Source organism: Fusarium keratoplasticum, chromosome 11 (assembly GCF_025433545.1).
Source record: "Fusarium keratoplasticum isolate Fu6.1 chromosome 11, whole genome shotgun sequence".
In the NCBI taxonomy this organism is placed as follows: domain Eukaryota; kingdom Fungi; phylum Ascomycota; class Sordariomycetes; order Hypocreales; family Nectriaceae; genus Fusarium; species Fusarium keratoplasticum.
Genome location: NC_070539.1, coordinates 1,503,413 through 1,515,792, shown reverse-complemented (window position 1 = coordinate 1,515,792; position 12,380 = coordinate 1,503,413). Strand labels below are relative to the sequence as shown.

Genomic DNA, 12,380 nt, shown 5'->3' with positions numbered 1-12,380 from the left:
AGCTTGCCTGTATTCCCAGATTAAGCCCCAAAACCCGTACAATGTGAATAGCAGCCCGGAAGGGTTAAGTTCTTCGACTGGTAGGCTACCATGGTTCACTGCGAATCGAAGACAGTCGGTGACGGATAGAATATCGGATCCTCTGGTGTCATGGCTGAGCATCCGGATTTTCCACTCCTCTGCTGTTTCTGCCCTCCACAAATCGTCTTTTGATGGAAGCGGTATTTCCAATTCTGTATATGAAAGTGACGGGTTGATCAATAGAGTCATCGAGGCTTGTGCATCATGAACGAAAATAAGGTGGACCAATCTGCAAGGCCTATCAGTCGTCAGAGAACCTTAGGTCTGTCATCGCTGTCATACCGAACCCATGACTCTTTTTCAACCCAAAGGAGCCACTTATGTTCTAGCTCATCCCCAGCGTCGTTTTCGTCAGGAACGACGTTCTTCCATGATGTACGCCTCAGTGCTCCCGATCTTCTGAGAATCTATTGCAGGTCAGTACAGTTCCCCGTCTCTGGTAAAAACACTCACAGTAATGATCGGTTGAGCAAAGCCCTCGGCCATCTCCATTTTGCTTTTTCCGCCGCACCAGAACCATATTCTCAGGATCATGGCTAAGTTTCAAATTAGACTTGATGATAAGCATAAGAGGATGATTCATACTATACGATTGAAGTTGTTGCAGATTCCGTGTAAGCGTGCTATCCTTATTCCACTTCGTGAACCGTCAGCGTCGTTGTTGGCAATGCAAGCCTGGCACTTACTTTGGCTTTCAGAGCATCAAACAAGATGTTGGGAAGAGCTTTCCCAAGTTTCTGTAAGGCTTTTACAGGCATAAGCGAAGCTCCATAGGCAATTATTCCCAGAAGCAGTTCTTCTGGGGCGCTTGCAGCACAGAACGTTGGGACGTGGAACCAAGGCAGTGGCTCCGCGGTTTGGAACTGCAGGAAGCGATGGGACAGTCTTTCCAAGACGCAGAGAGAAGGTAAAGAAGGTGTGACGTAGGCCAAGTTGGATCTGTCGCAAAAGGCAAGAACAAGTGCCACAACCCGATCTCTATCAGAGTCGCACAGAAGCTTCCCTGAGAGTGGTGGGAGTTCAGAGAGGATATCGTCGTATTTGCCGAGGATCTCGCGCGGTACCGATAGATGAGGCTCCTCTTCGCTGGCGAATTCTCCATGTCTTGGCGTCCAGTGCCAAATCGAAGTTTCGAAAGCCTTTGCTCCAACACATGCAGCCAGTGCCGCTTTCTTACGGCCGAAACTGTATTCGACGCCGACGGTCTCGCCGTTGGTGTCGGTTTGGCTCAATGCGTCCATATCATGTGAGGGATTGCCCAGAGACACATCGTCAAACACTTTAGAGCCGTCGTCAAAAGCCATGAAGTTATCCCATACATAGCTCCCGTTGCCGGTGGCATCTTCGCCTAAATCTGTTGAATACGAGCCTTCCCCAGATTCGGGGTCAAGCAATAGGTTTTTCAGGAATAAAGCAAAGCTGGTCGCTCCAGAATCTTCTACAGCCATACACTTCCCGTTCGAGTCATGGCTTGGAAGAAAATCTTTGGCGTGGACCGGCACTAATGATGGCTCGACAACAGTGTTTCCCTGGCGCGATGATGCCTCCCCAGTGGGCCGAGAATCCACGAAAAGAATTTCAGGTTGGTTCAGCGAGGAACTGGGTGAACTGTTTGACGGAGTGTCCTGCGGGGTTACTCCCTGAGTAGCTAATGGATTAGGTTGAGTGGTGGTGCTCATTGAGTTTGCTGTCGCCATCGTAGAGCTGTTACCATCGACCTCAAGCGATGTATCTTGTGCCTCCAGCTGCCCGTCCAATTTCGGTGCCCAACGGCACACAATTCCCTTATTTACGCACCGTAAGCAGGGTTTCTGCTCACTGCACTTGAGTTTCGACGTTGAGCACTCTTCACAGGCACGTGATACTCGATCACAATGTCTGGAGACTTTGACGCGCTGCAATCCCAGCTGAGAATAGACGTTTGTGTGAATGGTCAAGTGTCTTTTCAAAAGATCTCTTGGATTTATCAGTAGAACTCGACATAGATACACGATCAATACGTACGCTCGGCTGAATCGCTTACTGCAGTATCTGCATTTGTGAGGCTTTTCGAATGTGTCTGAAGGTTCTGAAGTTAGACTAGGCCGATCTACAGATACGGGCTATCAATTTCGTCTGGCAAGGAAGAGACCTACGAGTTCTTTTGTGGCGAAGAAGGTGGTCGATTCTCGCGAATTGTCGGTGGCAAACTGGGCATTCCGCAAAATTCTCGTTCGCCAGCCTCGGGATGTTGGAGCTCATTGAGAAGGCCATGGCCCATAATACACAAGTGTCTCTGCGGCGAGTAATATCGGTTACAATGCTGGGGTTTGACCTTGCTGAATTGCTGCAGAACTACGAAAGACAAATGATGAGGCAGTGATAAAACTCGCGGGAATGGTGCGCCGGAATCCGGGAATGTGGGGTTACCCCGCGAACACTGCGGGATGAAGATGCGGCAGTTGATTGGACCATCTCGCCCGAGCTTCAGACATTGGCATTTTACATCTCTATGGAAAGGTGACCATCCAGGAACCCTGGGTCTCAGCACAAAGCGGTCACGCGGCCGAGTTCTAATCACTATGCATGAGGCCTGGCCGCTCCACCAAAAAGGGCGGAAAAACAAAAAGAAAAAGAGCCGAACCTTCAATATTTTATCCCGGACCGGCCATTCCAGATGTTATCCAGACCTCCATGACACTGATAGGACGGCATTAGCAGCAATAGGTGATGTCCATCCAATCGGCTTGCATCGAGAGTGAGGGCACCAATAGGCTTGGGGGCCTAATGTTCGTTTGTACGAGTCCACATCCCGGTCTCTGCCTCGAACCCACATCCCGGCAATCGAGACCACGGCTGTGGCAATCTTTGGGTTCGACCTCGCTGCTGAATCCTTGGTCGAGTGTTTATTCTTCTAGAGGAGCCTGTCATGGTTCATATTGAGCAGCGTTAAGTCACAGATAAGACGGTTTAATATTCTTCGCTCCTGAATCTCAAGTTAAGTATGCAACAGAGTTCTAGTCATTCTACAGATAAATAGGTCCCGAGACCAACCCTCACTAAGTCTAGCCCTGTCTACAAGGAGTAACCAATCGTCGTCCGAGAGCTCAACGGAGATCCCCAGCCCCTCAGGCGCTGAATTTTAGTTTCCAATCTGATGGTCTCGGGTGTCGGATCCCCGCATTCTTGGCGCAAGATTCTGGGGAAGTGGAGGTCGGGGAATCTGAGGTCATGAATGCGATGGTTAATCTTTTTTCAGATATAAGAAAGATGCCCCCTTAGATCTACGCAATTGCCCAAATACAAGCATAGTACAAACATTCTCTCATCTGAGCTTCAGTATTTTCAAGTCAACCACTTATTATATTCCTTTTTCAGCTGATCGATTTCGACTACCTCGCCATGCCTGCTTGGAAATACGCCTTCAGCCTAAGCCTTGAAGAGGTCAAGAATGCAACCCCACCGGGAACAGTACAACTTATTGGTATGTACCTTCGAAAGCACCTAAATATCCCTGATCTTCATGATGGAGATCCGGCGTAGGGATTGAAAGCTCGGTTGACACCTTTGCTAGGCCATCAAGAGACAGAAAACGGCCATGTAGTCGACGAGGTCCGCAAATTGCCGCAGCCGTCTCCAGATCCTGCGGATCCTCTTAACTGGACCTTGCTACGCAAGAGTATGGTCTTGGCCACGGCTTCGCTCTATGCGTTCGTGGCCAATTTCACCAGCTCGTGTATTGCACCGGCACTCCAGTTGTGGAGCATAACATTCTCAAATGATCATCGATCATTTGCACAACTCACATATTTGATAGCTGTAAGTGCCAGGCTGGAATTCCATAACTCGTAGTTGAGAAGTTGTAAGAGCTGAGTGTGGTTAGGTTCACGTCCTGTTTCTTGGGACGGCGAATATATGGTGGGTTCCACTGGCCAACGTCTTCGGCCGCCGGCCTGTGATGATCTTGGCCACTCTGGTCATGACACTCGCAAGCGTCTGGTGTGCAATAGCATCTTCGTATAATTCCCTCATTGCGGCCCGGATCTTCCAAGCTATTGGTGGCGCCGCGGCGGACACCGTCGCCCCAGCTCTTTTGGGTGATATCTACTTTGTCGACGAGCGAGGAAGAGCCCTGGTGAGTCAGCGCGAACTTGAGCCGTTTTTGCTTTTAGCTTCAGCATATCAACTAACTTGGTCACTTCTTTAAGGCCGTTTATACTATCTTTCTCTGTACCGGCCCTCTTGTAGGTGGGATTGCTGGGGGCTACATCGGCTTCGATTTGGGATGGGATTACATCTTCTGGATCTGCACCGGTCTCTCCGGAGCATGCTTCGTCGCTTCTATGCTTTTTGTTCCAGAAACTCTCTACTCACGCATTGCTCCCACTGACAGCAATGGGCAATCTGACAATATCTCGGTTAAAGAAACCACAGCGACTCGTCTCGAGAACGCGGACCCAGAGAGCTACCCCTCGTATACAATTGCCCGCACCCTGGCTTTACACAGGCCAAGAGGAAAACTACTTCCGCAGTTTTTGCGGCCATGGCTTACCTTGAAGTTTCCGGCAGTTTGGGTTGTCATGTTGCATTATGCTGGGCTAGTCGGCGGTGTTGCGGCCATTTCTGTCGTCGGCATCCAGTTGGTTGCCTCACCACCGTATCTTTGGGGTGCTAATGCTGGACTCTTGCAAATTGGCGCTCTCATAGGCTCGCTTCTCGCACTCTTGTATACCTATATCTCGTCCGACTCGGGGCTCAAGCGTCGAGCGAAGCATGAAACCAACGGATTGGCCGAGGCCGAAGATCGTCTACCTGCGATGTTCCCGTGCCTAGCTATTGCTACGGCCGGATTTTTGGTCTTTGGGTTCTGTGGTCAGCATCCAAGCCAGCATGGCTGGGTTGGTCTTGAGGTCGGGTTCGGGATGCTGGCCTTTGGTCTTATGCAAATCCCTAGCATTGGATTTACCTACGTAAGAAAGCACATCCCCTTGACCGTTCGAACAGCTTGCTAATGCCATTTTCTAGATTATTGACTCCTATGAGACCTTGGCGGCAGATTGCTTTGTTATCGTTGCAATTCTGCGCTCAATTATTTCCTTCGCTTGGACCTTTTTCGTAGCCGAATGGGTTGAGAAAAAAGGCGCAGCTGAGGCTTTCGGAATATTTGGCTTGCTGATGGGGATATTTGCACTTCTTACCGTCCCACTCTGGAAGTACGGTAAAAGGATCAGGATTGCAACGGCTGCCTTGGTATAGATGTGTATTGGAAATGATGGGCAGGAGCTGAGTGCTGATTTTACCCTGTAGTGAGCCCTCGGGGGGATTACTCCTATTGAACTAGGTAAGAAATAATTTATTAATTTCAAATTGAAAGAAGGATGCCGCCTGTAGTGTTATACACAGCATAGTATTTTACGTAGTTGACCATCTTTGTCTTTTCTCGGGGTCTTCCTTACTTGCGTAGTTAGTTAGGTCCTGCTGATAGCTAATATAAAGTCTACTACCTAATAAGTTTTATTAAGATATGAAGTTACAAATTGGTATTCCTAGCTAGTGGCTTTATCAATTACCATGCCAGCGCCCGTTGAAACAATAATTTGCAAGTTTTATCGACTCTCGCTATTGACGCCTCGGGACGACCTCAACCCTGAGCCGAATTCATGTCCGGGGAAATGTGGGGCCGAACCGCCAGTGCGAGGCGAGCGAGGGGCCGAGCCACCAATCGGTTCCCATTATCCATCCCCCTGCTCCACAGACCATGGGGACGAGGGACGACATACGTCCTTTAAAACATAAAGAGGCTACTTTGAAAAGAAACCGATTGATTAAATTATAATTGCAGCAACATACTTATTGAATGAATAGAATCTGTAGGCCCTCTACTTCCATCAACAAGCCTTCGCAATGTCTTCTCTACAATACCTCGAAGAATCATCCCGAGGAGCTGTTTTTACTATTGTCTTTTTGATTCTTGCGTTCCTTCTCACCACTAAGGTCAGTTTAATAACCATGCTAATTCCCTATCCCGAATCAAAGTCCTTCATGCCTAACTAGCCATTTGTCAAGGTCTTTGGGCCTCTCTTTTTCAGTCCCCTTAGACATATTCCTGGGCCTCTCTCTACGAAGCTCACTGGAGCAGCTGTGTGGTTCTCCACTATTCAAGGCCGCCGTGTATACGTATGTGTCGCTTGAAATCCTTTCTGTGCCTCAAGGCGGAGGCTAAATGGCAACTGGATCGCAGAAACTAGAAGAACTTCATGCCAAGTTCGGCCCCATTGTTCGAATTGGTCCACACGAAGTGTCAGTCAGCGACTGGAGGCAGCTCCGGCCCATCTACGCAAACAAGACAATAATCAAGGAGCAAAGTTTCTATGGAGCCGCTACTTTTGTTGGTAAAAGTAACATTTTCGAAATGATGTACGTATGAGCCCCTTTTCCCGCACTCGGCTTTGAACTCCGTTGCTATTTCTGAGCAGCATTTTCTCCCAGGAGTTCAAACTGCTGACTTTTTCATGATAGCAACGTTCGTCAACATGCTGCACGAAGAAAATTGAGCAGCCCCCCTTACTCGTTGCAATCGGTCGCACTTCTAGACTCCCTGATCAGAGAAAAGGCCCAACGTTTAGCAAAGCGGCTCGCGACCGGCGCATCATCATCGGTCACTGGAACTACTGATGCTTTCCAGCTATGCGGGTTGTTCAGTTTTGAAGTCATCTGTCAGGCCGGTTTCGCAACAGATTTCTCCAACAATTCGAATGACAGCGGAGCTCATACTCTCCTTGAGGCCATGGACGGCAGTGCACCGACACTCATATTCGATAGCGCTTTACCACTCCTATCAAAACTAGGCATTGGTCGCCTTCTACCAGGATTTATTGGTGACTCATACCGGAAACGGGATTACTGGAAAGCAATGTCTATCAAGATGGTAGACCATTTTCTGAAAAATTGTACCTTGGATCAAAGGTATCTGCTCACGCCCTTGGCCACTGGAGTTGACGACTATCTCGGGCGCAAGCTCAACCATGACGAGCTTGTGGAGGAAGCCATGGGATACATGTTTGCTGGCTCAGGAACCACATCTTCGACATTGACGTATCTCCTATACGAGATCTCGAAACCGAGAAATGCCGGTATACAAGAACGCTTGCGCTCCGAAATCACCGCAATACCAGGGGATGACATCGTGGCGATCAGAAACAGCCCTTATGTCAATGCAGTCATCAAGGAGACCTTCCGCACCCACCCGACGATTATTTCAACACTGCCACGAGTTACTGTCGAGCCTCTGGTGCTCAGTAAGCATACGTTGCCGCCTAACACCGTGGTTGGGATGCAGAACTGGCTTCATCATCGTGACGGGTCTGTGTTTCCAGATCCGGACCGGTTTATTCCGGACCGATGGCTCGAGGAAACAGCCGAAATGAAATCTGCATTGACACCTTTCAGCATCGGCAAGAGAGGTTGCATTGGGCAGAACCTTGCCTGGCAAGAGCTTTACTGGGCGGTCAGTGAGGTTATGCGCTCGGGGCTTCAATTCCGCTTGGGAAAAGAAATGCAGAGTTGGGAGATGGAGATGGAGGACCGATTTAATATAGCTCCTCGCGGACGAAGGCTCATGCTGGCTGTATCACCGCTCAATTAGATATCAAGAAGGTTTGGATCATCATGTGTCGCATCGTATCACCAAGGCCGCACTGACACGCGGGCTGTATGACCAAGAAGGATCAAAACTTGGATGAAACAGATCGTGAGGAACACTTCGTCATAGCTGACGAATACGACCCGATCCAAGGAAGAATAAAACAGACCAACTTCAGTCACTGATTCAGTTAGAAATCAAGAGCTTCAACTGACAGTCAGAATCCATCGTCAAATGTGACACCATGCTTTGGGACTGTTAATTTACCACTATGGAACATTCTAGCTGCAGGAGGACTTTTGAAATTAACTATCTGAATTGCGGTGTCGCTCCTTTAGGGGCGAGTTACTTCCACGATAATAAAGAACATAGTTTTCTTACCCAACTTTAGCATCTATAGAACCCGACGTTATCACGATGGCCTAATAAATATCTAGGCAGCGACTTGGGGCTACCTATTTATAACTAAAAGGTTAACTATAAAGAAAACTAGTAGGTAAATAATAACTTATATATACTATGCAATACCTACCTACCTAATATAGCACTAACCGCTATTATATATAACTTATTATATATAACTAATTATTAAGAATAACTTATAAATTAAGAAATATATATTATTATTATAATATATATGCATAGCAAGTAAACCAGTCAAGTAAGTGAACTACTATACTGTACTGCAGAAAATAGCCTACCCTATATAGACTAACTTTCTTAATAAAATAGCTATAAGGCTAAAAACAGTATTTTTAAAGACCTTATTTTATATAGAATTTAAAAATTATTTTTATATATTTCTTAAAAAATCCCTTTATAGAGAAATAGCTAAGTATATAGTGCGGATTTACTTTTTTCTACACTCTTTATTAATTAATTTAATTATAATTTTTTATAAACCTTTATATAATAATATATTATATAATAAGTATAATTCTAAATTTATAGCTATTTTAGGCTAGATTTCAACTTTTAGTAATTTTTTAAAATTAAGCTTTTTATATAAAAATACAAGTGGTTTACTTACTTGAGTAGTTTACTTGCTATGCATATATGTTATAACTTTATAATATATATATATAATAAGTATCTTAAATAAATAAGTATCTTAGCTATATTATATATTTAAAAACTATAAACCTTAAACCTCTAAAAGTTATTATAAAATAGCTAAAAACTTAGAATAAGTATTTTTATAAATCTAATTTTTTATTAAATCTAAAAATAATTTTTTTAAGTTTTTAAAAAATCTCTTATATAAAGAAATAATAATATATATAATATAAATATAATTTTTAAATTACCTTATAAGAGATTATTTAAATAATCTTTAAAAAATATTTTTATATATTTAAGCTTAAAAAAATATAAATTATTAAATTTTAATTTAATAAGATTTAATTTAAATATTTTAGAATTTTTTAAAAAAAATTTTATTAAATAAAAATTTTATTATAAAGTATTTTAAGATATTTATTTATTTAAGATATTTATTATATATATATATTATTACTTAAAATAAGAATTAAAGTATTATAATTAATATCTTAGTAATTTTAATAATAAAAGCTTTATACTTAAAGCTAGCTTTATTTATAATAAATAGCTTATATCTTAATTAATTACAAAGGTTAAAATCTCTTTTATATAATAGTTTTTTTTTTTAATATTAACTTTTTAATTATAATTTATAATTATTTAATAAGATTAAAATCTTAAAAGATTATATTTTTACTATTTTTATAAAAAGAGATTTATTTATAATTAATAATATATTAAAGAAATTATAATAATTACTTTATATAAAGACTTTTAATTAAATAATTAAAGTAATATAACTAATATCTATTAATATACCTTTTAATATAACTAAAATAATTTTATTAAAAAAGTTTATAAGCTTTATAAGAGTACTAAAAGTACTTATAATAAGTTATAAGAAATAATATTAAATAAAGCTTTTAAAGTATTATATTAAATAATAACTTTAATTAATATATATAATAAATAAGTATTATAATTAAGTAAGAATTATATTTTTTCCTTTAATACCTTACTTTTTACTTAATTAATTAATTCTTAATAATTAAATATACTTATTATTACTATTTAAGCTAAAACTTTTTTTTATTTTTTAAGCCTTTTAAAATAACTTAAAGCTAAGTATTTAATATATTATAAGATTTATATAGTTTTTAAATATTAGCTATATTATTAATAAAAAAGTATTTAATCTTAATAAAATATTATTTAAAAATTAAATTAATTATTTAATTTAAAGAAATAAATTTTTATTTATTTTATTTTTAACTTAGATTTATAAAGATTTCCTTTTTAGCTTTATAGTTTTAAGGAAATAATTAATTAATAACTTAATAATTATAATATATTATTTATTAATATATATTAAGCTTATAACTTTATTAAGTATTACTTAAAGCTTAAAATATATATTTTTTTATAAATATAATTATTAAAAAACTAAATATAAAAATCTAATTATTATTTATAATTAGTTTAAGCTTATAATAAATATAATTATTAAATATAATATTTAATTAAATAATATTTATAACTTTAATAAAATTAATTTTCTTATAATATATATAATAAGTAAGTTAGCTATATAAGTAAATTAATTACTTTTTTTATCTTATAAGATTAAAATTATAATAAAAATACTATAAATTATTTAATTAATTAAAACTACTTATTATATTCTTTTTTAAATATCTTAATTATTATTTAATAAGTCTTTATATTCTAGCTAGGCTTACTATATGTAAGGGAAAAGCAATAAAGGCTTTTTAATCTTAATCCTCTGAGGCGCCTCTTAGAAATTCCGGGTCCTTGATAGGTCACGGATTTCCAAAAGGAAGAAAAATAAGGTCAAAATTCGATGATTATTATACCTAAGAGATCTAAGGGTTCTTGTAGGGAATTCCCTAGGAATTCCCCTGAATTTCCCCAAGGGAATCTTAGGGGAATTTCCCGGGAATTCCCTGGGAATTCCTTTGGGAAAAGTGGGTCTCTTAGTGGGGGAATTCCCCGGGAATTCCTCGGCCCTTCTCGTCACGTGGTTCCTAAGGAATTCCACCACACTATAAATATTAAAATATTAAATCCCTAATTATATTAGCCCTCTTACCCTCTTATATATATATATTTTTATTATTATCTTTATATTCTTTTCTCTTTTTAGCCTATTTTTATATCCCTAAGTAAAATCTTTATCTCTTTTTATTATACTAAGATATTAATTATATCTAATTTATATAAGGGCCTTAAAGTTATAATTATACCTAATTTATATTTTATTATAAAGACCTTATTTTATTTTATTTTTAGCCCTTAAGGCTATTAAAAGTAATTACTTAATTAAAATTATTTATTATATTTTCCCTTAGATATCTTAATTATTATTTAATAAGTCTTTATATTATAATTAAGTTAATTATAAATATTATAATATTAAATTCTTAATTATATTAATCTCTTTTAATTATTATTTATATATTAATATTTATTTAATTAATTATTTCTTTTTTTATTATTATAATTTCTTTTTTTTATAATTAGGTTTTTTTTTATTTTTTAATATTAATTAAGTATTTTATTTACTTCTTAAAGGTTTTTATTCTTAGTAATTAATAAAATAACTTAATATATAATTATTTTTATTTTTTTCTTAAAGAACCTTAAGGCTTTAAAAATTAATTTTAAAAACCTATCTTAATATCTTTTAATTAATTTTTTAAGGTATTTAAATTAAAATTTAGCTTTAATTATAATCTTTAAGGTTTTTTAAAACTTATAAAATTAAAAGCTTAATCTTTTTCTTAATAAATATTAAAATCTATAATTATAGCTTCGCGTAGCCGGTATCCCACTCGGTATAACTAGCACCCCAAAGGTAGGGATTAGTAGCGCGACTATGGCATATACTCTGATCCCAGCTACCTACCTAAATTAATATATAATTAATAGAGGTTATTATATTTAATTATCTTATTTATAATTTACTTAATTATATACTTAAATATATATATAAAGATATTATAATTATTACTAACTTAGCTTCTTAGTATTATAATTAAATCCTTAGCTATTAAACTTATTTATTTACTCTTAATTAATTTCTAGTGCCTTCTAATTAAGTCGCCCCTTAAAATATATTGCGGCTTTAAGGTTTAGGTCTTTAGGTTTACCCCTATTAAGTCTAATCCCTTTTAAAGCCGCGAGGGCCGCTATCGCGATACCGGCCGCTATATTCTATATAAGTTCTCGAGGGGTATTATTATTAAGGCAGATCAGGGCATTAGATAAGGCGCCTATATTATCTATATCTTCGAGATATTAGAAGACTTATTAATATAAGCATTATATCTATATACCGGGCTTATATAAGTTATTATTAGTAACCTAATAAAGCCTAAGAGTTATATTAAATAGTATAGATAATAAAGAGGAAGCTATAGCTTATATAATAGCTAGGGCTATAGAAGGAGGCGCTTATGATGCCCTTGCTTTAGTAGTCTCGAGGGCCTCTATGTGTTTAAAGAGACTAAGGTCGCGATAGGTATTTCTAGGGGCTATAGTCTTCTTGGTAGTAATAATGCCCTTTAGTCTATCTTTTCCCTTTATAATATAAGGCTCTAAAGGCACCTCTAGCTAT

The 12,380-nt window shown here is 38.6% G+C and overlaps 3 protein-coding genes across 3 annotated transcripts; 2 read left to right on the top strand and 1 right to left on the bottom strand.

Moving 5' to 3' along the window:
- Positions 1 to 329: 329 nt before the first annotated feature.
- NCS57_01332400 (Fungal-trans domain-containing protein) lies at positions 330 to 1,529 on the bottom strand (the record flags this gene model as incomplete). The annotated part of the gene is made up of 4 exons (XM_053062965.1): positions 330 to 488; positions 535 to 617; positions 667 to 718; positions 768 to 1,529. 4 exons carry the CDS (start codon positions 1,527 to 1,529, stop codon positions 330 to 332), a joined length of 1,056 nt encoding a protein of 351 aa, XP_052907860.1.
- Positions 1,530 to 3,462: 1,933 nt separating this feature from the next.
- Positions 3,463 to 5,316, top strand: NCS57_01332300 (MFS domain-containing protein; the record flags this gene model as incomplete). Its single annotated transcript, XM_053062964.1, has 5 exons — positions 3,463 to 3,544; positions 3,635 to 3,879; positions 3,944 to 4,195; positions 4,269 to 5,030; positions 5,086 to 5,316. 5 exons carry the CDS (start codon positions 3,463 to 3,465, stop codon positions 5,314 to 5,316), a joined length of 1,572 nt encoding a protein of 523 aa, XP_052907859.1.
- A 648-nt stretch (positions 5,317 to 5,964) lies between these two features.
- On the top strand, positions 5,965 to 7,705 carry NCS57_01332200 (uncharacterized protein; the record flags this gene model as incomplete). The annotated part of the gene is made up of 4 exons (XM_053062963.1): positions 5,965 to 6,054; positions 6,115 to 6,237; positions 6,302 to 6,477; positions 6,580 to 7,705. The coding sequence occupies 4 exons, from the start codon at positions 5,965 to 5,967 to the stop codon at positions 7,703 to 7,705; spliced, it is 1,515 nt and encodes a 504-aa protein (XP_052907858.1).
- Between the last annotated feature and the right edge of the window lie 4,675 nt (positions 7,706 to 12,380).